This window comes from Myiozetetes cayanensis, unplaced genomic scaffold, assembly GCF_022539395.1.
Source record: "Myiozetetes cayanensis isolate MyiCay16 unplaced genomic scaffold, myiCay2020 scf18, whole genome shotgun sequence".
Lineage (NCBI taxonomy): Eukaryota > Metazoa > Chordata > Aves > Passeriformes > Tyrannidae > Myiozetetes > Myiozetetes cayanensis.
In genome coordinates this window covers 12,910,863-12,932,752 of record NW_026087389.1, presented here as the reverse complement: position 1 = coordinate 12,932,752, position 21,890 = coordinate 12,910,863, and the positions used below count along the sequence as shown (strand labels likewise).

The 21,890-nt window shown below is 35.0% G+C and overlaps 1 protein-coding gene across 9 annotated transcripts in view; it reads right to left on the bottom strand.

The window, feature by feature from the left end:
* The window catches only part of ERC2 (ELKS/RAB6-interacting/CAST family member 2), a 413,891-nt gene that overhangs the window by 241,885 nt on the left and 150,116 nt on the right, over positions 1-21,890 (bottom strand). For 2 of the 9 annotated variants that reach the window (XR_007628669.1, XM_050312867.1), the window contains exons 8-14: positions 19,544-19,681; positions 14,381-14,521; positions 13,701-13,841; positions 10,231-10,266; positions 5,806-5,835; positions 4,706-4,899; positions 1,459-1,470 (exon numbers count right to left, since the gene is read on the bottom strand). Coding sequence is in view for 1 of the 9 variants with exons in the window: in XM_050312867.1 (XP_050168824.1) it covers positions 1,459-1,470; positions 4,706-4,899; positions 5,806-5,835; positions 10,231-10,266; positions 13,701-13,841; positions 14,381-14,521; positions 19,544-19,681 (692 nt within the window). In the remaining 8 variants the exon portion in view is untranslated. The remainder of the gene's footprint in view (positions 1-1,458; positions 1,471-4,705; positions 4,900-5,805; positions 5,836-10,230; positions 10,267-13,700; positions 13,842-14,380; positions 14,522-19,543; positions 19,682-21,890) is intronic. The other 7 variants (XR_007628670.1, XR_007628674.1, XR_007628671.1 and 4 more) reach the window with 7 other exon arrangements.

The following is a 21,890-nucleotide window of genomic DNA, read 5'->3' as shown; positions in this document are numbered from 1 at the left end:
AAAAATTGCTGAAGTATTTTCATAATCCAGGTGTAATAACTATCCATTCAAGCACATCAAAATCTGCTTGTAGTAGATAGACAACAAAAAAAAAGGTGTTCATCCAATTCATTACTTCAATCGATAAGCCTCAAATTTCCAAAACACATTTTTTCAGCTGGAAAGGAACTTGCAATTGTGATGTGTATCAAAACACATCAGGGGACAAAAAACTCTTGTCTTGTCAATCTTCTCATAATGAACCATCTTTTCCACACAGTTCAAAGATGTCCCTGTCAGGAACTTCTGACATGTCTGAACCCTAAAATGTGAGCTGTGCTAAGCTTTGAGACTAAGAAACCAAAACTCTGCCGAGTTCTCCCAAGCTCTGCTTCTACACAAACAGAGAACACTGTGCTAAAAGTATACACTGAGAGAAAAATCGTGAAAACTTCCTAACTGAACGTATCCTAAAGGCAGATTGGACATCTGTCATGATTCAAGTCAAATGTGCTGCATGGCAACCTGGAACCATATTGGCAAATGCAACACTAAGGAAGCTGAAATACATCTGCAAAGTTTTTGCAGTTTATACCCTCCTTTAACTGCAGTTTGATTCATCTATGAAGAAACTTTCTACGTGGGTAATTATGTCATCCAAACAATATACAGGTATTAGTTTCTAAAATACCAAGTAGATGTTTTAAGACTTTGCTAACTTAAAATTTAAAGCCATTCATAAGCATGAGAAGGAAAATTAACATCAAGGCCTACTAAGAGAAAAAAATGTCAACTAGATCAATCTTTACTTTCAACAAGCACCATAAGACACGTAGTAATATTTGAAAAGTTTGCTCAAACAGTGTGTAAGCACAAACACCAACTAAATTAATCTAAAACCTGGAGCAAAGAGAAACAGGAATCTGACTATATGAGGCTGTATCCAAACACAGCATATAAAACACACACATACAGACACCAGAATCTGGCCAGCACAAACAGCTGAAACTTGGACAACCACTGCAACTCTTCCTTTGCAATAACAGTAGAAGAGGTGATGTCAAAGTATTAAGAATAAGTCTCTGATCTCAGGTATAAAATCTCTCTTGTTACTGGTCAATACATTACCTACTGGGTTGGGTTATCTACCAAAACCATTATTCTCAGTGTTGAGCTCCCAAAACAAAGATAATAGAAGCAAAACTGAAAGAAAAAAATCTTCATACAAAACAACATATGAATATGTTGTTAATTAACATTTTTTTCTTACAGGTTTTTGAGAAAAACATTCACTTACTGTAAAGTTTCTGATCTAGAAATGGAATGACCAAAAACTTCACAATAGGGACAAGCAGAATAAAGACAACATAATACAAACAGAAGTTATTTATATGAAATCAAAATGGCCAAACAAATGAAGAGTCAATGAAAACCTTCATTGTGGAAGGAGCATTAAGTAGGAGAGCAGAAAATACTGACCTTGAAGTCAAGCTGGTTGGAGTAGGGATGAAAGCAGCAGTTTGGAGAAAAACAGATAGGGAGGAAAACAGCAAAAGAGAATAAAGGGAGGAACACATTAGTTCTTTAAAAATATAACAAGCAGGTGTTATATTAGCAGATAATAAAAAAAAAAAAAAGAAAGGAAAGGGAAGGAAAAGCAAGAAGTAAAATAAAATTTCTGAAGAGCTATATCCTTTCTGTGCACTGGAGAGAACAGAAATTTTAAAGTAAAATAGCACCTTGTCATTTGTGAATGGTGGAAAGCCATCCATATTTATAACCATTCAAATGCATGCACACACCAAACAGAAAAAATAAAATTGGGTGAATATTGATAGCATTTGCTGCAACACAAATGTCTCAACATATACCAAAAAGCCTTTTACTTGAACTAACATAGGCTTGGTAACCCTCATTCTTCAAGCCTTCCCAGGGAAGTCAAAGCAGCTGAACAATTTGGCAGCTTGTTCAAAGATACCATTTAGAAGTTCACAAAGCACTGTACCTAATAATCAGAGATTTGACCCCCATGCCCCCAGAAATGCAGCCCCTCCTAAGGCTGACAGCAAATTCTTAATTCAGTATGAAGAGTCAGATTAATACTTCAGCACTGAAAATACTCTGATGCTTGACAGCTTCAAATTTGTTAAAGTTGTAGTCATTGTCACAACGTTTTATTCCCATAAACTGGGTAAACTGAGCTTTGGCTCCACCTCTTCCCTTCAATAATGAGCCAATCAAGTAGTCCTTACAAGAAGAAAAAAGTAGCAGCACTTCATAAAATGTTACAGCAATTTATGCTCCACCTAAAGCCCTAGAAAGGGGAATTTGAACATCAAAGTTCATTCTCTAGGGACATCAACAGGTGCCACAGTTAAATACAGATCTTTTGGCAATGGTTATACAAAATAAGGAGAGAGAGAAAAGAAATTAGATTTTAGAGAAACCTAAAGTGAACCTGATTAGTAAGAGAGGTTTGATACCCACTTGCAAAAAGTATTTGCCTGTTCACCCTTACATTGTCAGCAGATTGCCAGCCTTAGTCAACCAATCAACAAGTTTAAACCTCTGATTAGGCACATTGGAAAACAGCCTTAAGGCTCCATTAGCAAGTAATGGCAGTAACTCCTGTTGTGGAAATCAACAATGGATAATTTTTATGTTAATTCTTTTTCTTTTTCCTAGTTTACAATAATTACCTTATATATACTGTGTATATATGAATTTGGAATTAATCTTGAAAGCTGTATATAAATTGAATCAACTGAGAAATTGCACTAAAGTTAACAGAGCACAGAAAGAAATCTGAGAGCATGATGAGTCCCAAAATTCCAACATACTACTCCTCTCCTTAGCTGGTCATTCCCCAGATATCATATTGGAAGCATTACAGAAGCACTTAAAGGTTCACAGCAAGGTTTAACTACTTCATCACATTCTAAGTACAGTGTATCCTCTTCAGAAACTCTGTGTCCACTCAGCAGTACATGATTTTCTGAAAACTTATTTCAGGATCAACACCCTGATCAACAGTAACAGACCAGAAATTGGTGTCCCAAAATTTCACTGGTAAGAGTACATAGAATTAAAAAAAAAAAAAAAAAAATCCAAAAATAGAAAGTTCTGTCCCCAGCATAACCCATTAGAGGGTTCTCAGACAATAAGAACAGGTTGTATGCTGACATGCAATATCTCTGGATCCCTTAGTTTCTTGCTTCTTTGTAATCACTGTTTTGTAATCAATTCTCAATTTAATTCAAATAAGTCTCTATCAATTATTTACCTCTTTTTACATAAAATATTCAAATCAAATTAACATTTACAAAAAATTTAAGATCACAAGCTTCAGCACTTCATCACAATCTTTTAACAGTTATTTTAATATTCAACAATTCAACATGTAAGTGATTGCTACTTAATAATTGTCTTTAGATTATCTTGAACAAAAGTTTAGCATGCCTACTATTGAGTCAGGTGTCACAATAATTCAGTAGGTTTTATAGTGCAAAGAGATCAGTTACTATTTCTTTAAAAACACGTTAACATAGGTGCCAAAACTAGAGTATTCTAAATGCTTTCTGATGTGGTGAGAGAGACAACTCCAAATTGAAGTTGTCCTCATATAAACAATCAGTTCTACTTTGAGTACAACTCTTTTTTCACTTTAAATTTGAGGTCTCTGTTTTCATGATGCTGAACCATTATTAAACTTTGCCAAGTGTCTGCAGAGAAAAACAAGTTTTGGCAGCAGATAACTGTGAAGGTTTATAAGTCATTGTCACCAAAAGGTGCTCTACACCTCTTTCTTTCCAAGCTGGATGTTTTCCATCCCCCAAGGTAACTAACATTCCCACAGATCTTCCCCTCTTTCCTGGTAATACTCCTCATTGGGACAGAGCAGTCCTCTGTCTTGACTGGAACTACAGCAATGATCACAACAATGAGATCAGTTAAACTTTTCTTCTGAAACCATGAAACACTTTTCTTCTGGCTTTATCACAATAAAAACAATTATATAAATCATTTGAAAACATAAAACTCCAACTTTCATTCAAATAAGAGTGATTAAGTAGAGGAAAGAAACAAAGAAATCAGAGGCTCATAAATAAACAGCAGCAAACCACATGGGAGAAGGTTCCAAGAATTATTTAATTACAAAGGTTGTGAGACAACTGATCCCAAAATCCACCTGTCTCCATTAAGGAAAGACTGTACAACCTTTTCAGAAGTAAGACAATCACTGCCTGCTTGACATCAGAAAATATTCTTTTGAAGCAGGCAAAGACTACAGGAACATGGAGAAATAGTTACAACTATTATTAAATAGTCATGAGACAGGTTAGAAATACTTACCGATACTTTTCAGGACCTCTTATAATTAGTGATGATGTTCACAGTGAAGAAACATGTGGGGACAGTTTTGATTCACCAGTTACTAGACAGGATTGTTACCCAACACAGTTTTCTGCAAGGACTGCTGTCCCTGTAAATTGCACATGACTTTTCCTACATGTGTTCCTTTTATGAAGACTATTAAAAAATGAAAACCTTAAATTGTTCCAAAGTCAGCAGACAGGAGATGCAGTTCTCAAGTAGCCTTTTTTTTTTCATTTCTGATTCAATTTTACAAGGCATAACAAATATTCTGTTAAAAAACACACCATGCTCTGAAATGAAGATCAGTGAAACAAAAATGCTACTCAGTGTAAGACAATACAAACATTACCTTTCTAACTCAGCAATTTTCTTATCTTTGTCATTCTTCTCATTCTCTACTTCCTTGAGTATTTCTAGGAGTCTGTCAACCTCAGCCTGAGCTTTGCCACATTCTTCTCTATAGTACGATGCCTCTTTGTCGAGCTGTTTGATTCTGTCGGCAAATTCTGGGTTCATCCGTGCCTCCTCTTCAGCCTCATGAGCCTTCAGAATCAATATTTCAAAAAAACAAAGAAGAAAAGAAAAGAAAGGAAAAAAAAAAAGGATGACAATAATTTCAACAGTTTTACGAGCTTTGCTTCTTCAGTCTCGGAGTTCAAGTTTTCATTAAAAAGGATTATGGGTATTTCTGTCCGATGACACTCTTTTCTACAGAAGCACTATAAAAAGAAATGAAAATATCTTCGTGGTCAAAATCTATCATCCTGAAGGGGAGGGGATTTATTAAGGTTTATTAAGGTAGACTTTTTTTACATATTAAAGTGACCATATTTGAAGGGTGTTCTTTTTCAAATTAAAAAAATCTCCTTGTAGTTCATTCAATTCACATTAAACTCTTGAAGTGTTTTAAATATATAGGCAATTCTTAACAAATCATATTCTCTTTCCCCATATATATACATACACAATTTGTCCATGTATATATATACAAAAACAGATACATATATACACATTGTATATATCTGTATCGCCAGATGTCTCAAATGCAGTTCAATACAAAGAATTTAAAAGAAAGAAATTGGTTTTTATGCAGTGCTGTTTTGAAAACAATAAACTAAAAAAAAGCTGCTTTCAGCAGACATCTTACCCAATAATCCTTTTTGTCTCATCATTAATACTTAACCTGAAACATCAGAGGAACAAGCCCATTGGTGGAAACAGCACAAACCTGGCAAACACATGCATGGATGGGTGGCAGTGTCACAGACGAGAGAGGAGGCGATGAACACAACAACAGTGCAGAGCCCAGTCCAGCTCCCACCAAACCTCGTGGCAAAAACACCAATTAACTTCAATGGGAGCAGGATCTGGCACCAAAGTGCTTTAAACTGTTGGCTGGAATAATCACAGACAGATGGAAACAACAATGCACTGCAATGCTTAGCCTACCCCTTGCTTCCCATTATTCCTAATTGGCATCTTGAAAGAGCAGGCAAGGAAAAAACAAGGAGTTTAAGGCAGTGCACATTAAACATAGAAAATTCAGATAACATACAGGATTTTCACAGAAATTCATGATATTTAGAAACTGAAGGTCCTCCAACTATCTTATTACGCAGAGAAGACGTGGACTTACTTATCCTTCTTAATTTCAGGGAATAGACAATGCAAGCAAGCAATGAAAGAAATGCAGATCAAAATGAAACATGCATGTTTAGGAAAGAATTAATATCAACTACAGATATTAGAAGGTTCATATTCTTTGCAATGGATAAAATCTTCTGTATAAATAAAAAGCAAGTCTGAGTTTACCATAAATACAACAAATAAATTGAAATCACTAGGGAAGAAACTTGGGGGTTTGCATGTAACATATCATTTAAGCATGAGGATAATAAGAAAAAGATAGTAGATTTGAAGTTTTATTTATCCTACTTGACATTTTTATTCAGAGAAATATTTCATTTCCAAAGGAAGCCAAGGGAATGACATGAGGAGCTCTTAAAACTACTGGCCTTGCTCTTCAAATTCTCTGTTTTGGATGATAATACATGCTCCAGTACTGAATGCAGAAGTTTTCTAACACAATTTACCAGCCTTGCTTCCATCATTTCATAAAGAGGAAAGATACTCACCTTCCTTCCTCTAACCAGTCTTCACTTTAGCATAAAGGAACTCTCAGCTTCAGCCCAAACCTTTTTTCCCCATACACTCTACCCTTGTCTTAACCCAGGGCAAGAAGCAACGGAGAAGAGAGAGAGAAGCCTTTTTTCTTTCTTTTCTATGAGGAAAATACAGAATTGGGCAAGAACACGAAAGTGTCCTTAATGCAAAGGTGCCAAATGTTCTACTCCCACAGAAGATCCCTTCACAGCAGCTCAGAAATGTACTGACCACATTATCTACTGCACTATTGATAAGTAAATCATCACTTGGAATAACAGACATACTTTTATTCCTCAGTTTAGCCCTTTAATCTTTGCTCAACAGCATGGTAAGGAAATCAACATTAAGTTGCAGAAGTGTTTTCAATTTTTATGTTTTCTGTGGTCCTCCTGCTGTCCCATACTATAGGATGTGTAGCCAGAAGCTACAGGATGTTCACATGAATCAGAAAGTCTCTGCCTATTACTGCTGTCCTCTCTTCTATACCTTTTTTCTTTTTATTTCTGTCTCCCTTTTTCTCCCTAAGTTCTCTGTTTTCTTGGAAAGACCACATTTTCTGTTTTTATTGGGCTTGTATGGGGAAGAGTGACTGGTCCATGTGTACCTTTGAGCTGTCTTAATCTGCATCTGCAAATGATAATTTCTGTGTGTGCAGATTAGGTTACCTGCAAACCAGTTCACCTGGTTTATGCTGATTTTTCTGTCAGCCTTATGACTGCATTAATGTATGTTATTTTTACAATTGAATAAAAAATAGCGTATTACTCTACTGTTAGAATTTCACAAATTTTTACATTAATTATGTATCTCTTCTGATGTTTGCTTAATAAGTATTACAAATACTTTAGAAGTAAATTAACATTATGTAAACCACAAATTTCCTACAGAAACACCATAACAGTGTGGCACAGACATGCAACATGAATTTAGTCTATTAAAATCTTATGGTACAGTCATACATGCATTGTTTTGCGTAACAGAAATGGGTTTAATTTTTAAAGCTTCAGACATAAACATACACAGAAATCAACCAAATACTTGATTTCAAAAAAAAAATGAACAGCAGAATTTACATGCAGGAAATTACTTTGTAAGATCCTTCAAATTTTATCACTTTTAGTAATAAATAAATAAAAAAATAGATTGCTGTCACATTAATTTTTTTGTGTCCTTAAAATTCACAGGGGCTTTATTTAACTTCAGGGATTACTATAGGTAATTTAGAGAGGATTCTGCATGTACTTTGGAATTTTAATCTGACATTGCTCTGATGGAGGATTTAGGAAAATTTAGTCTTTAGTAATTCAGAAAAAGGTTCACCTGAACTCCAAAGTGCAGCATTATATTTTCATTCCAGTCCAAAGAGAATAATATAATTTCTTATAGAAATTTTGCACAAAATTTCATTGGGTATTTCAAAAAGTTCACCTTTCAAAACATGAAGAAATGTCCACTTCTATTCCTGTCTTACTCTCACAGGTGAACAAACTGGAAATCATTTGCTATAGAGTATGCAGGATTTACACCCCTTTTGGATCCTCTCCACTTTGGTACACAAATGTACATAAGAATAAAACACTTCTATCCGTTGCTGTATTTAAGAAACATTAGATTCAGCAAAAAGTTAAAGTCTTGGAGTTGATACCTGTGTGACACAGCAGAAAAAATCACACTCAAACACCAAAAAAAAAACTATATTACTGCATGGGCTAAAAGTCTACTCAGTAACTGGCTGCTATTTCTACTGACACATCTAAACAAAAGAGCATGAAAACTTCAGTATTTTCAGATTACATTGACATATGAGTTTTTTAGAACTATGATTCTCAAGCAAATTAAAAAAAAAAAAAAGGTCAATATTTAACATTCTGTTATATAAAGTATCGTAATGATTTTGAGTGCAAAAAAAAAAAAAAAGGTATCAAGTAACTGCTATCATGCCATCCCAAAGACAGAGGAGAAATCTTGGCCTTGTGGAACACAAAGCAAATTCTGCCTTTCACTTCAATCAAATCATGATTTCATTTCAAGGCCTTGGTTGGTTTGGAGTGAGAAGAGAATCATTGTTAAAAGTAGATTGATATATAAGTAGGAGAAGAAAGAAGATGAGCAAGAAAAGTTTATTAAACAAAATCATCTTGTGAATCTACTATGATTACTGCCTGGTGCCAAAGGAAAAGGATCTCACATCCATTATTTTGGAACTGCCAACAGGCTGTCCTTTGGAAAATTAAGCATGTAAAGGCATGGAAAAAATTCAGAAAAGGACTGACTTTGGAATACTGCAAACAAACAGACTAGGAGGGAACAAACAAATTCTATACAGCAGAGTCGCTAATACTGAGATAATGGTTGGCAAGGAATTACAAAAATCAGGCTAAAAACTGGAAAAGACAAGCACAGTAGGAGTGCAAATGATATGAATAAAAACATAACTACCACAAAGGTGAACCATGATGATACAGAAAAAAAGGGGGTTGTCATTCTAAGGGACAAGCTCTGTCACCAGTAGTGTGCTGGAGGGGAGAGGTGACAATATCAGGTTTGATGCTACTTACAATTTATCACTGAATTCTACAACCAGTTAACCAGTAACTTTAAAAGTAAACACAGCACATTCTGAGGGACTCTCTTCCCCATATGTAAGTCATGACATACCCATTACATGGTTAGAAGCTACGAAACCTCTCCACAACAGAGTCCAAAGCTGGAATCCTGAGCCACTGACAGTAATGGCAAGACTCCCATTGACTTCAGCGACAGCAATACCTTCTCTAATGCACAGTCTCACATTACTGCAGCTACAAACCCAGCTCTTCCACATGCACTATCCCAATTACATGCTAATTCCGACTATGATTACTATGTAAACTATAGCCTGTAAATTGCTGCTACAGTGACATCATTTTTTCTGCCCTGTGATGCTCAGAGCACATTAAATGTAACAGTCTCTGCCAAAAAAATGGAAACTGTTCTTTGCAGAGAGAATGTTTGTTGCTGCTCTTCCTCAAATTGAAAAGGAGTACAAGAGAGTCAGAAGGGGAGATATTGTGCAATTAAAGCACACATTGGCAAGAATATTTATGCTACACAAGCCAAAGCAATACTGTGCTTTTGCAAAATCTGCCCTTTGCATTCATCATTTTATATTTCAGCATTTTCTTTGCTTAAATATAAAGTTTCCATGTTCCTAATATATATATATATATATGCTGAATGTATACAGTCTTTCATGAGTAGAACTGATCTATTTTAGTCATATGGACTTTTGGAAATACTACCAGTCATTTCCTAGATGCTGTTATTAACTTAATCAACTCAGTCACTGAAGATTAAACTGAACATATTAGGAGTTATTTAAGTTTGAAGGATCAAATAAAGTACTGCAGAAAGAGGAATTAGAAAAGCAAAGCGAAAAAACCAAAATTAAAATAAATAAAATCTGCATGCTTTTTCTAATGGAGAAGTTGAGGACCTAAAGGCTAGAGTGTTTGTTTCCTCAGAAACACAGTATGCACCTATTAAGGCATTTCATATTCTTAAAATGGCCTTAAAGTCCACAAAGTCATTTATTTGGATATAATGAATGTAGCATAGTGAGCACCAGAAGTGTTCTGCAAAGCTCCACAGAGGAAGAGCACAACACAGTAAGGGGATGGATCCTCATGCTTTCATATGTTACAGCGGGCATTTTGAAAAAGAACTTACTGGATTGTACATCTGATTGAACAACTGTTCAGCTTGCTACATTGCAAAGTTGGTAGGGAGTGAAGCACAGACAGGAAAAGAAGGAAAGATCCAGGAAAACAGCATTAGCTCAACAAAACCAGTGCATTTGCACAGAAGAACTTGTCATTTAAAAAAAAAAAAAAAAAAAAAAAAATAAAAAAAAGTAGAAATTTAAGATTCTAAACATTCCTTGGTGAAAGTGAGAGGCACTGGGGAAACATAAATGTTGACTTTGGCTCCTAAAAAAGAATAGCTGGAGTAAGAAATTTAAGGTTTGTGTTACTTTCCCTTTCTCAAGTTAAATAACCCATGAAATAAAGAAAGGTGTCCACTTTTGATGATACATTAAGTGCTGGTCTCAAGCAATGAATCACGAGAAGTGCTTTTGGCTGAGGCTGCAATTTATCACCAAAGCTTCAAAGACAGTAATAATAAAAGATTAATTAAATTGTATCATTAAATTTATTACTTTCCTTTTGTTTAACATAAGACTGAATTTTCTATGCAGAATGACTTTCAAACACTACAGCTTGGCAAAAAGTACTTTAGGCAACTGCAAATATGTCAGTAAGCAAGTAAATTTAAGATAATGAAAAACAACAAAAGGAGGAAATTCTAGAGTGGATAATAAAGATTATATATACACATATATATATAAAACACTTTGCTACCTATTAGGTTAATTCCTGCTGTTCTTTCACTAGTAGCAATATAAGGTAAGTCAACAGAAATCTCTGGAATTTTGGGGGAAAAGCATTGACCATTCTCCGGTATTTAAGATTTTTTTTTTAAATTATATGAATTTCAATCCCTAATCTTTGTCACAAAAAGTTTAATAAGCATGTTTATATTTCAAACATTGATTTGTATAACAAAATGTAGCACAGTCACAGGAAAAATTACATTTTACAAATATCCTATTTATTATTTTTGAAATATGCTTACTGTGTAAAACAGTGGATTTAAAATCAGCATATTTTCTCTAGCTGAAATGCAAACAATCCAGTTATGCAATATTGGAAGATATTTGGATCTAATCAGACCTAATCAAAACCATCTTTATTATCAATAAATTAATATTAGTGTCTCCAAAAAGCAGAAAGCAGGGGAAACCAGGGAAAAGAAACTCTAAAAGCTTTTTTTTTATTTACAGATTTAGTTTGGACTTGCCTCTTGTGCACATTTTCTTTCAGACATAGCACTTCTACCATGAGTGCCCATGGAAAATGAACTCCTAGCAAGTGTGCACAGAATACTATCCTTGTATTTATTAGGATAACTTGTTAAAACACATAAATCAACATTGAACTGTAATTATTTTGCATGACCATAATGGAAAGTACCTTCTCTATGATATTTTTAGAGAGGAGTAATGTGCAAACTACATTCAACTTTTTTCAATGAGACAGCCCCTTGGAGTCACTTTTAAAGAGAGGTATAAAATGTGCCTGGTCCTTCCAGCTCCTGTAGTGGTTAATGTTCATACCCAAGCACACTTATGGGACACACAGGTTAATTTACTCCCAACTATGTTGATGTCCCCTCCTGCTCTAACTCAGACATGTGCAAGAGTAACCCAGATTTCTGTTTCAGTTCGTTTCCTAAAGAGTGAAAACACGGTGAAGGTGGTTTTCTGGGGACCAATTACTTTTAACACAGGATATTTACAGGTTTGAACATAAAGTATTTCATTAGAGAAAATGTGAATTGAAAATTACTGTTTGGAGTCTACTATCATTAACAGTCACTGTTTCTGTTCAATTAAACGTGCCCAGAAAGAAGGTTGTAACTCCATTTTATTGTGGAAATACCTGGTCTCCTACAAATGTGGAGTGAATTTCCATTGGGGCTTTATGCTGTATTTATGATATAATAAAACTATTATGTTTTCAACTTTCATTTAATAATCCTTTGTATTTATTCACAGGGAACATACTCCCTTTTTATATGAAAGACGTCCCAGACACTCTTTGACTTTTATAAGGGCTTATTTTTCCATGACTGTATGATGTGTTTATATGTACAGTCATAAAAGATTGACTTAGGACTTCAAGTCCTTCAAGAGGATTTTGATGAGGCTTTTTTAAGTGATCTGTGCTTTCAGGGTACCTTTAATTATTTTTTTTTAAACTAAGAAAATAAGATATTTCAGATTGTAATGAAGTATATTTTGTAGTGAAGTGTAAAGTAAACAAACTTATTTTCTAAAACAGACTAAATGACTTTCAGAGAAACCTTTTCTTTGGATATTTTAATTCTGAAATCAATAGCACTTATAAGCTCTCAGACATTTAAAATAGTTGTGTTTCCATTTGTATATGCCACTTGTATATGTTTATTGAAAAAGCTTCCCTTCCTCTCCACAACTAAACATCTAACGCAGGCACCTAATTGCACATATTCATTCTGAATTAAAAAATAGTAGAACTGTAAGGTTTACACTCTGGTATCCTTTATGCTTTGCAATACCTTCTTCACAGGTCAGGCTACTGAGACAAACTTAATCACTGAGCAGGATACTACTCAACCTGGGTAAGAAGAGTGTCAGAATATTATCCTCACAGTGGTAACATTCACAGAACAAATATTATTTTCTAGAAAATGAAACATTATATCAGTATTAAAAAGAAATAACATTTGACATACACTTAGTCATGAATTGCAGAAGGCAAATGCAATGCCTAAACCCATCAAATATGTAATGAGATTGGAGTTCGAACAATGAGAGCAGACATTACCAAACAACACAGATAAAAGGTCAAAGAAACAATGGTATCAACAAACTGCAAATCATTTAAGCAAAAACCAGTTTAACACAGCAATTTAAATAAAACCATGTTATAAAATGCAGGATTTGCATGTTTTCCTTTAAATGCTTGCTTCCACTACTTGCTGAATAGAAATACTGAATTGCCAGCTGAGATAGACTTTGCATTATTTTCCTTAATTATCATAAACCTCTGCTCACCAACAAAGCCAAAAAGATGTCAAAATAAAACCTAGCCTGAGTTTCCATTTTGGAAGTTGAATTTTTTGGACTAGGAAGTACAACATTTCTTGGACAAGCCTTTAATTTTTTTCCCATACTGCAGACATTTCAGTTCACTTCTAAAAGTGGTATAAATTCACATACACACAAATTGCTGGTTTGATAATTTCTTTCTGCCCTTCTACTTTCCCTCCAATGTCCTGCTCCCAGTTCATCTACGTGCTGCAGAGTCTCAGAATTCCCTCATAGAGGTAATTCAGGACAATTTCTGAGGCTCACTAGTGGCTTTGGTACAAATCTTGTGAGAAAAAGCAGTATTTGATGCAAGCATCAGCAAACAGCATAAGATGGGTAGATTTTAGATTTACTCCAGAGGAGTAAATAAGATCATCATTTCAAAATGAGGGTATGCGATGCTGATTTTCGTTTTGCTGATGGTTTGTTTTAAGATGGAACTTACCTTTTTCAACTGTGCTTCCAACTTACTACACTCTTCTTTCTTTTGTTCTATGGCTATTTCTAAAGACTTAAGTTTGGAGTCTCTTTTCAGCCCTGCTGATGCCAATGAAGATGCATGTTCTTTGAGATCGATTAAACTAGACTGAAAAACGACCAAGAGTAAAAAGTTAATTCCTAGTCACCAGGACACTAACTTATTGCCAACTTAGCAATCACTTGGATCCTGTTCCCCCTCCCCTTCCCCAAAAAGCTGATGCAAAGATAAGCATTGATAGCAAAAGACGCCATTTTGTGAATACAACCAACTGGAACCACAGGAGCTAGAACGCAGTGACACACAGAAACATTCATTCTACAGACGAGCTGCTTCTGTTCTGGAGGTACAAACACTGGGAAATTTATTGCTCCAACTGACAAACAGAAACAGGAGCAGCAATGGAATATTTGAGCCCAGTGGAGGCTTAGGTAAAGGACAAAGTAAAGACAGTGACACACAACTGTGTAAAACCTGAAGCAGTACTTTATGTACACATGAGGACTGTGAAGAATACAGCAGTTCAGAAGCTGACCACTGACGTGGTAGAATTTCAGAACTTGAAATGATTCAAGAGTAATCCTAATGCACTTTCTTTCATCATAATGACATAGATAGAAGAGCAGAGAGTTTATGAAAAGACTGACCTCTTTTTCTGTCAGTTCAGCTTGTAAAGCATTAACTTTCTCCTTCAGGTCTTTGTTTTCTTTTTTATAAGATTCAATTTCTTCAAGTCTTTCTCTGTCATCTCGATCCCTTTGCTCCTTCAGACGCTCTATTATTCTTTCCTAACAAGGGAAAGAATTGCAAAATAGAAAAGTTGGGAATCATTTTAAGACAAGACAGAATAAAATTTCTTTGCATTATGCAGCACTTAGAAAAAAACAACCTTCAGAAGCAGAGGATGATCGAGTTAATGGTATTGAAGTCAATGCCAGACTTCTCTGGATTTCAAAATCCTAAGCCCAAGGTTTTAAATACTTGATAAAGAGTAACACATTACAGAAATTTTCATTGAAGATCTATACTGATGTAAATATGTTTAGTTTCTTGATAGATACAGAAAGTTATTCATCTCAGTAACGTATTTTCCAACTGTGTTCTGGGCTGCATCAAAAGCAGCCTGGGCAACAGCTCAAGGGAGGGGATTCTGCACCTCTATCCTTCTCTGAGGAGACTCCACTTGGAGAATTCCTTAATCTCTTGAGTATTAACATTAAAATGCCAGCCCCCACTAAGTTGAATAGTTTAATAACCATTCAGATTCCACCTAGTTATATGCAGACTTAGTTCTACACCAATTCCTTCTTGAAGATTTATTTACCCAAACGATTTTTTCATCTACAATGAATTAAACATAACACTATTTAATCTTTTTAATGAACAGTATAACTTTTTTTTTCCTCAGTCAATCACAAAAGAAGACTAATTTATCTGTCAGCTGCGTAAGGCTAAATGTCAAAAACGTGTTAAAAGGCCCTAATATACCATGTTTTGCTTGATTAACAGCTAACTTGCAGAAATCCCAACAATGTGTTCTTGTTTCAGTCTTATTTGCATTGGCCAGCTTTCCTCATGCACTAATCTGGGACCTCACAGGTCTAATCTATTTGCACTTTATCACAGGAGCAGGAACTGAATTGCCCCAGCATATAGCTCTATTATCAGACATACTCCACTGCTTATCTGCTGTGTGCTGCTACAGTAGGACCAACTTTATAAATATCAGCTTCATGAAAGCAGCCTCTTGAGCTGCTTTGGGCCAGTCCAAGAGCTGAGATATTCTTTGAAAAGTTTCTTGTTATAACATCAAGGAAGCTGATAGAGCACTTCTGCGCAGTCTGATTTTCAAACTTCTTTTTTTTAATTGCAACGCAACATTTATTGTTTTCAAGAATTTTCAGTGCTTAGGAAAGGCTCTGAACTTAAAAGTAAATAATTGAATTAATAACTTTTGCAATTTAGTTCTAAAATGCACACAAATATGACTGAAGGTGATTTGTTTCTGATTCCTGACCAGAGGACATATTATACCAGCAATACTGTCACAAAAATAAAACGATTAAAAGGAGTCCATTTCAGGAAAATTTGATGTTGTTTTATGATGTCTACAATAATTTCTCATTTAGTGTTACCAAGACACTGAATCACTAAATACGAAAGAAAAAGAAAATCAGAGACAAATACTTGGAAAAATCTATATTTGTAAAGAATAAGGGGGCATATTTTCTAATTCAGAGCTAGAATCTCAATCTGAATATTTTTAAGAACAATGCAGGAAAAACATAAATGCTTGAACATTTGAGTTTTGGCCTTTAAAAATAGCTTCATAATTCATTCATAGCATATCATATGATCATAATTTGGTTTTCTTCCAAAAGAAACCAAGAAAAGCAATTCAATCAGATTTCAGTGGATTGTGGTTAACTCAAGTGGTATAAATAAATTTTATCTCTATTTTAAAAGAGCTTCCCATCATGCTCTAGAAGTATCTTATTCATTATTTTTAAATTAAAATTCTAAAAAAACCATTGAATTGACAAAGAATTAAGATAATGCCAAAAACTGAGCCTAATCTCAGAGTATAAAACAAACTTATATAGTTACAAAGTAGCTTTGATGCAATTTCTAGAAAAAACAAACAAACAAACAAAACCCTCAAATGTATTTCCCATGGAATTCTGGTTTTCTTAAATGAAAGCATCATCCTTTCTTGACAGTAAAGCACATAATAAATTGATAAAAGTACTTATATTGATGTGCTTGTTAATAAGAAACTCACTAAGAGTTCTTGGTTTATTCCATTTGGACAAACATCTATTTCATATTTCCACCAGTATTTCCTGCAGATGGGAATAGGGATTAGAAAGTTACTGGGAGGGAGCAGCTGGGATGAACTGGAAAGCTGGACACAAAAAGGAATGAGACTCGTCTGAAAACACACACTGTCACAGTATTTATCTGCCAGAAGACAGAAGAAAGCCAGGCATGATGGTCATTGGGAACTTCTAGGACATGCCTGCTGGCTTCTTTCAGTGTGTCAGTATATCCCAGAAATCACTTAACATCAAAAAACGTGCTCTTCAAAGTGTGGCCTTCAAGAGACTTACAGTGGAAAAGAAATTGTGGGCGATTTCTCTGTACAATAAACAATCAAAATCATACAGAGAGATGTCTTCACCTTGGGAACTTTCTCCTCATTGTATCTCATGGTCTAAGATCAGGTGCCCTGCTTTTCAAAAGCTAATCTTAATTATAACTGCAGTGTCACAGACCCACTGGTCACACATTAGAAGTTTAAAAGCTCATTTGTACAAAAAGTCTATAATTTAATAATTCAGTGTATCTTTTCCTTAGATTAACACAGTAATACAGAATGATAAGCATACCACTTACATATAGAGTCCCCCTTGACAGACAGCCACACAACTTTTATGAGTAACAATCTCTCCACAAGTTATTGAAACAGTCACCAGAAACCACAGCCCAACTCAGCTTCCACACCTCTCAAAAGCATTGGTTTACAAATGATACCACCGCCTTCATCAGCTGTGAAAAGTCAGAAATCTCCATGGCAGAGGAAAAAAACCCACGGCATTCATTGTAAACCTGTCAGATCAGGCTGCAGACACCCCAGGAACGATGCTATTCCCAGCTGACTGCATGTAAGCAAAGTGACTACTTTGTACAGAATTCAACCTCAGGGATCCCATGTGAGTTCCAATCAATTCCACTTGGAAAAACCACTAATCACACTGATTCTTTTAAAAAGTGTCTGTTCATGTATATCCAATCCACTTGCAATTCTAAATGAAGCAGACATGAATTACAAAAATGCATTTCAGAGAAGGATCTAAGTTAACCTAATTTTTCTAAAACATTAAAAGTAACATCATTTATTGGATTTGAATCTTTATTTCAGGTATCAACTAAAACTTGACGCAAAACTTCCACACCATCAGGGCCTCTAGTGTTGTCACATGTCAAGTGATCATATACACAAAGAAATTCTATAGTATAACTTTAAAACAAACTCTGGAACTATACTAACTACGACATTCAAAAATATTGCATCCTGAGCTTAGGAAAATTTTATAATTTTTATGTCTGAAAACAACAGAATATTTTCAGATACACAGAAAACTTCTTTGAAATTATAAATGCTTTTACATGTATTTATTAGCTAACATTTATTCCAACTGATTTAATGAATGGTACTGGTACAAAATGGACTTAAAAACTAATTAGAGTTAATTAATTTGGATTAGGTTTCAATCTTTTCTATTTGTGGCAGTCAGAAGATAATTATACATGATCTATGAAATAGTTCCACACTAGCTACCTCTACTACAAACTCTGGCAAACTCTCATTAGTTTAATACTTTCAGCAAAAAAATAACATTACAATTGAAGACAGATTGCAACTTAGCAAATTACCCCAGCTAAGAAATATCGCACAAGTGCATTTTCTCTGAAGTGCTGCAGATACATCTGAAGCAGAAAATGGGATGCAAGGGTTTCTTTGGCTTTTGACAACCTACTTCATGCTCAGTTGCACAGGATAACTGGCCAGTCTGCAGTGTGACAGTCACTCTGATTTCCACGCTGACAACTGTGGCACAAGGGCTAAAGGACCTCTTTAATAAAACTTTCAGCTGCCTCTGTGGGCATTTTGGGAAAGTGACTAATGAAGAAAAGATAGTTTACGCAGAGGAAAAACAGATTAAAAAGTGCTTTGTGTCATTTTTTATTAATATGCTGTGAAATTGATGAGCAGTGTGTCCAGATTAGCAGTGAAAGATTACAAAAACATGTGTAACTTCACTGTATAAGTGCTGTATGCTTATCCATAGGAAGCAACACTTATGCCAACTTTTTTCACTGTTTTTGACCAAGCCAATGCTAGCAAGGCAATTAAACACACAAGAAATCAAAAATCCTGCATTAAGATTGTATGTGTTAGTGCCAACACCACAGTGGCGTTTTAAGGTCATATACAGTCATAAATATCTTCATACACACTGCAGAATGGCACATATTACTTTAATTAGTCACACTCACCTGTTCATATTTAAGTGGTATATATTAAGATCTGTGAGCTGCAAAATGTGGATACTTGTACTAATTTTTTGGGCATATAAATTCACTTACATTAACTTTCATTCAAAGTTAACTGAAAGAAGAAACCTGACCTCACTGAAACTGGTAGGAATGTTGGCATTAATTTAAACAATCCAGATTTATCCCTTCTGCTAGGTATTTTCAAATTAAAGGCATATAGTTTGTAAAGGGAAAAAAAAAAGTAATTCTCTATTTTTTTTTTATGAAACACAGTTTCCCTTATAAATGAAGTGTAGGAAACCAACAGTGCTAACAGCAAGCCAAGGTAACAGCTGGTACAGCCAATTCCTCTTGGCTCTTCAGTTAGGCAGCTTAATGGACAAAAGAACAGGATAATCAAGATCACAAAGACAAGAAAATATCCAAACTTCTACCTTCTTTAAGTCAGGTGTCCAATTTTCAGTTCTTTCAGGGAACAACACTCATCTCATTGAAAAAGGGAAAATCTTCCCTTGTCCTGGGCCATTTTCTTTATGACCATTTAAAAGGATCCTTCTTTCCCTCAGAGTCCCGTGTCAGCTCATCAGCCAGCAGCCCCTCCCTGCTCATCCTCCCAGAACAGAGCCACCTGCTTTCCTGACAAGGCCCACGGGCTTTGTGACAGCTGCCAGAACAACTTAAAGAGACACTTTCTGCCCACAGTTCCCCCACAAGAGCAGCACATGATGCTGTTCCTGAGAAAACATTACCTTTTCTGATAGAGCTTCCTCTAAGGTTGCTAGTGCTGTGTCTGTGTTACTGGAATCCGTTTGCAGCGATTTCACCCTGTCTTTTAGATTTGTTAGTTGTTTGTCTTTGTCCCTAAGTTGCTCCTGTAGATTTTCAATCTGAAAACAAAAACAGAATTTGATATTCATCAACCTTGTCTTAACATTCCAAGAGGAACTTGGGGGCTGAGTGTACACATATCACACATATGATACTCCTAAGTTTGTACCTGCTATAATATCAACAGTTTTTAACTTCTGTCATTTCTATTTTGTTTTTTCTTTGCTATACAAGTATAATTTTCTAATGAATTCTAGGAAAAATCTCAATGTGGTCAGGTATTTTATTATTTAAATATTTTCTGATATTAATCACTTTAGTTTAAGGTACTGCATTATCTCAGTAATTCAAAGTATGCCTGGAATTACCCCTTTAGATTATTCTAGTTCAATAAGAAGGACAAAGAAAGGGCGAGGCAAAGCGAGTTGAGTGAGCCTTAAACTGAGGAAGAGGAAAGATGATAACCTGCCTATCAAAAACCCCTTCTTCCAATGATGCCCTGCTGTAAAGAAAACTCACCTGGACAGAGATCAGGATGTTTATACTTCAAAAAGCCAAAACCAGAAACCAAGAAAACCAACCCAAAAACCTCAAAAGCCACTATTTCCACTCACTTTCTACACCTTCACGAAGATTTAATGTCACGTTATATCGGATATTTTAACTGCTTTAGACATGTCAGGTTCTTCCTCTGGAAAGTACTTAAACCTTTTGCCAAGGTACCTACAAATACACTGGTGTGTTAAACAGGTCATGATTTATAGTGGTTAAATCAGAAAGGGTTAAACCAGAAGGAGTTAAATCAGAAAGGTTTTGCACAAAACACTGTCCACAGGATGATGTGGATTTTGGAAGTAAACTCAAATAAAAGCACTCAGCTCCTGACTGTCATGGCAATCCCTTTCCCATGGCTGTAAGGCACTTGTGACCTCCTGAGCACAATGCAGAGAGGACACGTGTTATGTCATAGGTGTAAAATGTCATTAATTGTCTGTCAGAAGAATCAAAGCCCCTTCATCCTGCACTCTCAGTGCCGCTCACTATTATGCCACTGGCACAAACCCAAGATTTTGCACAAATAAATAGTAACAAGAAAATTAACTGGTCTATCATTTTAGTATGCCACTTTATATACTATAAGAAAATATGCCAAAATACACACAGTGTCATTTGTTCAAAACTGGTTTTAAACATGTTGTCAAAATTAGGCAAATTATTACTGTCAAAAGAGATTCAAATTCTTATTTTCATCTGTGATTTTCCCCTTTGGATCACGTTCTCTTCCTACTGAAATGATGTTTTGCTGTTCATTTCATAATGTAATGATTTTTTTTCCTCATAGTCAATATCATTTCCATTTAAAACAACTCTGATTTTAACAGAAGGAGGATACTTTATAGTTACTGTTAAACTGTATTTAAAGATTTCTTTACAGACCTGAGGTTGAATTCAATGAGTGTGCAGCTCTGCAGAAGTCAACAATCATGTCAATAAAAATTTGATCTCCATATGCAAGAATGTACCACTATAATCAAACACACTAAGTTGGGACACACTTTGCTAAAAATTCTCCTACTACTACATTATACATGTGCAGGAAAAAATCCTGAAGTTAAGTTTTGACATCATATATATCTATAATTAACAAGTCATAAAATCCACAGTACAGCTGTGTGCACGGCATGGTGTGTTTAAACAAATTTAAACTTGAAAAGAACTTAAATAAAAATTAAAATTAAATTTTTAAGTAAATTTGGAGGACAACATTCCAATTAAAAATTCTTTATAGTATGGCAAATATAAGTATTGTACTTTCTTTCTCTTTTTTTCTCTTTTATATACATAGTTTCGTATGTCAGATTGCTGCTATGAGCCAAAGATTCCACTTGCTGTGTAAACTATAAAATACTAAGGAATATATAGAAAGGTTTCTTTGGGAAGACCTGACACAGAATAGCTCACTCTTGTAAATGACCTCTTGTAATATTTTTCTTCGTGTGTATATTTTATACAGATACAGAAATATGATACATGTGTTAATGAGTTAAGAACTTTTTATTTTATGGCATGTGTATTAGTCACATCTAAAATTACATTAGCTGGCATTCAGAGGACTGCACACTACGTTTCTTTCTTTACTTCATCCAAGTATTAATGATTCCAACAACTACCTCATGACACCCTGTGGAATACTTAAGCAATTGCACATTTCAGCTTCACCAAAACAAATTCTCAAGTAAAAGAGAAATAAAACAGGAGAGTGAATAT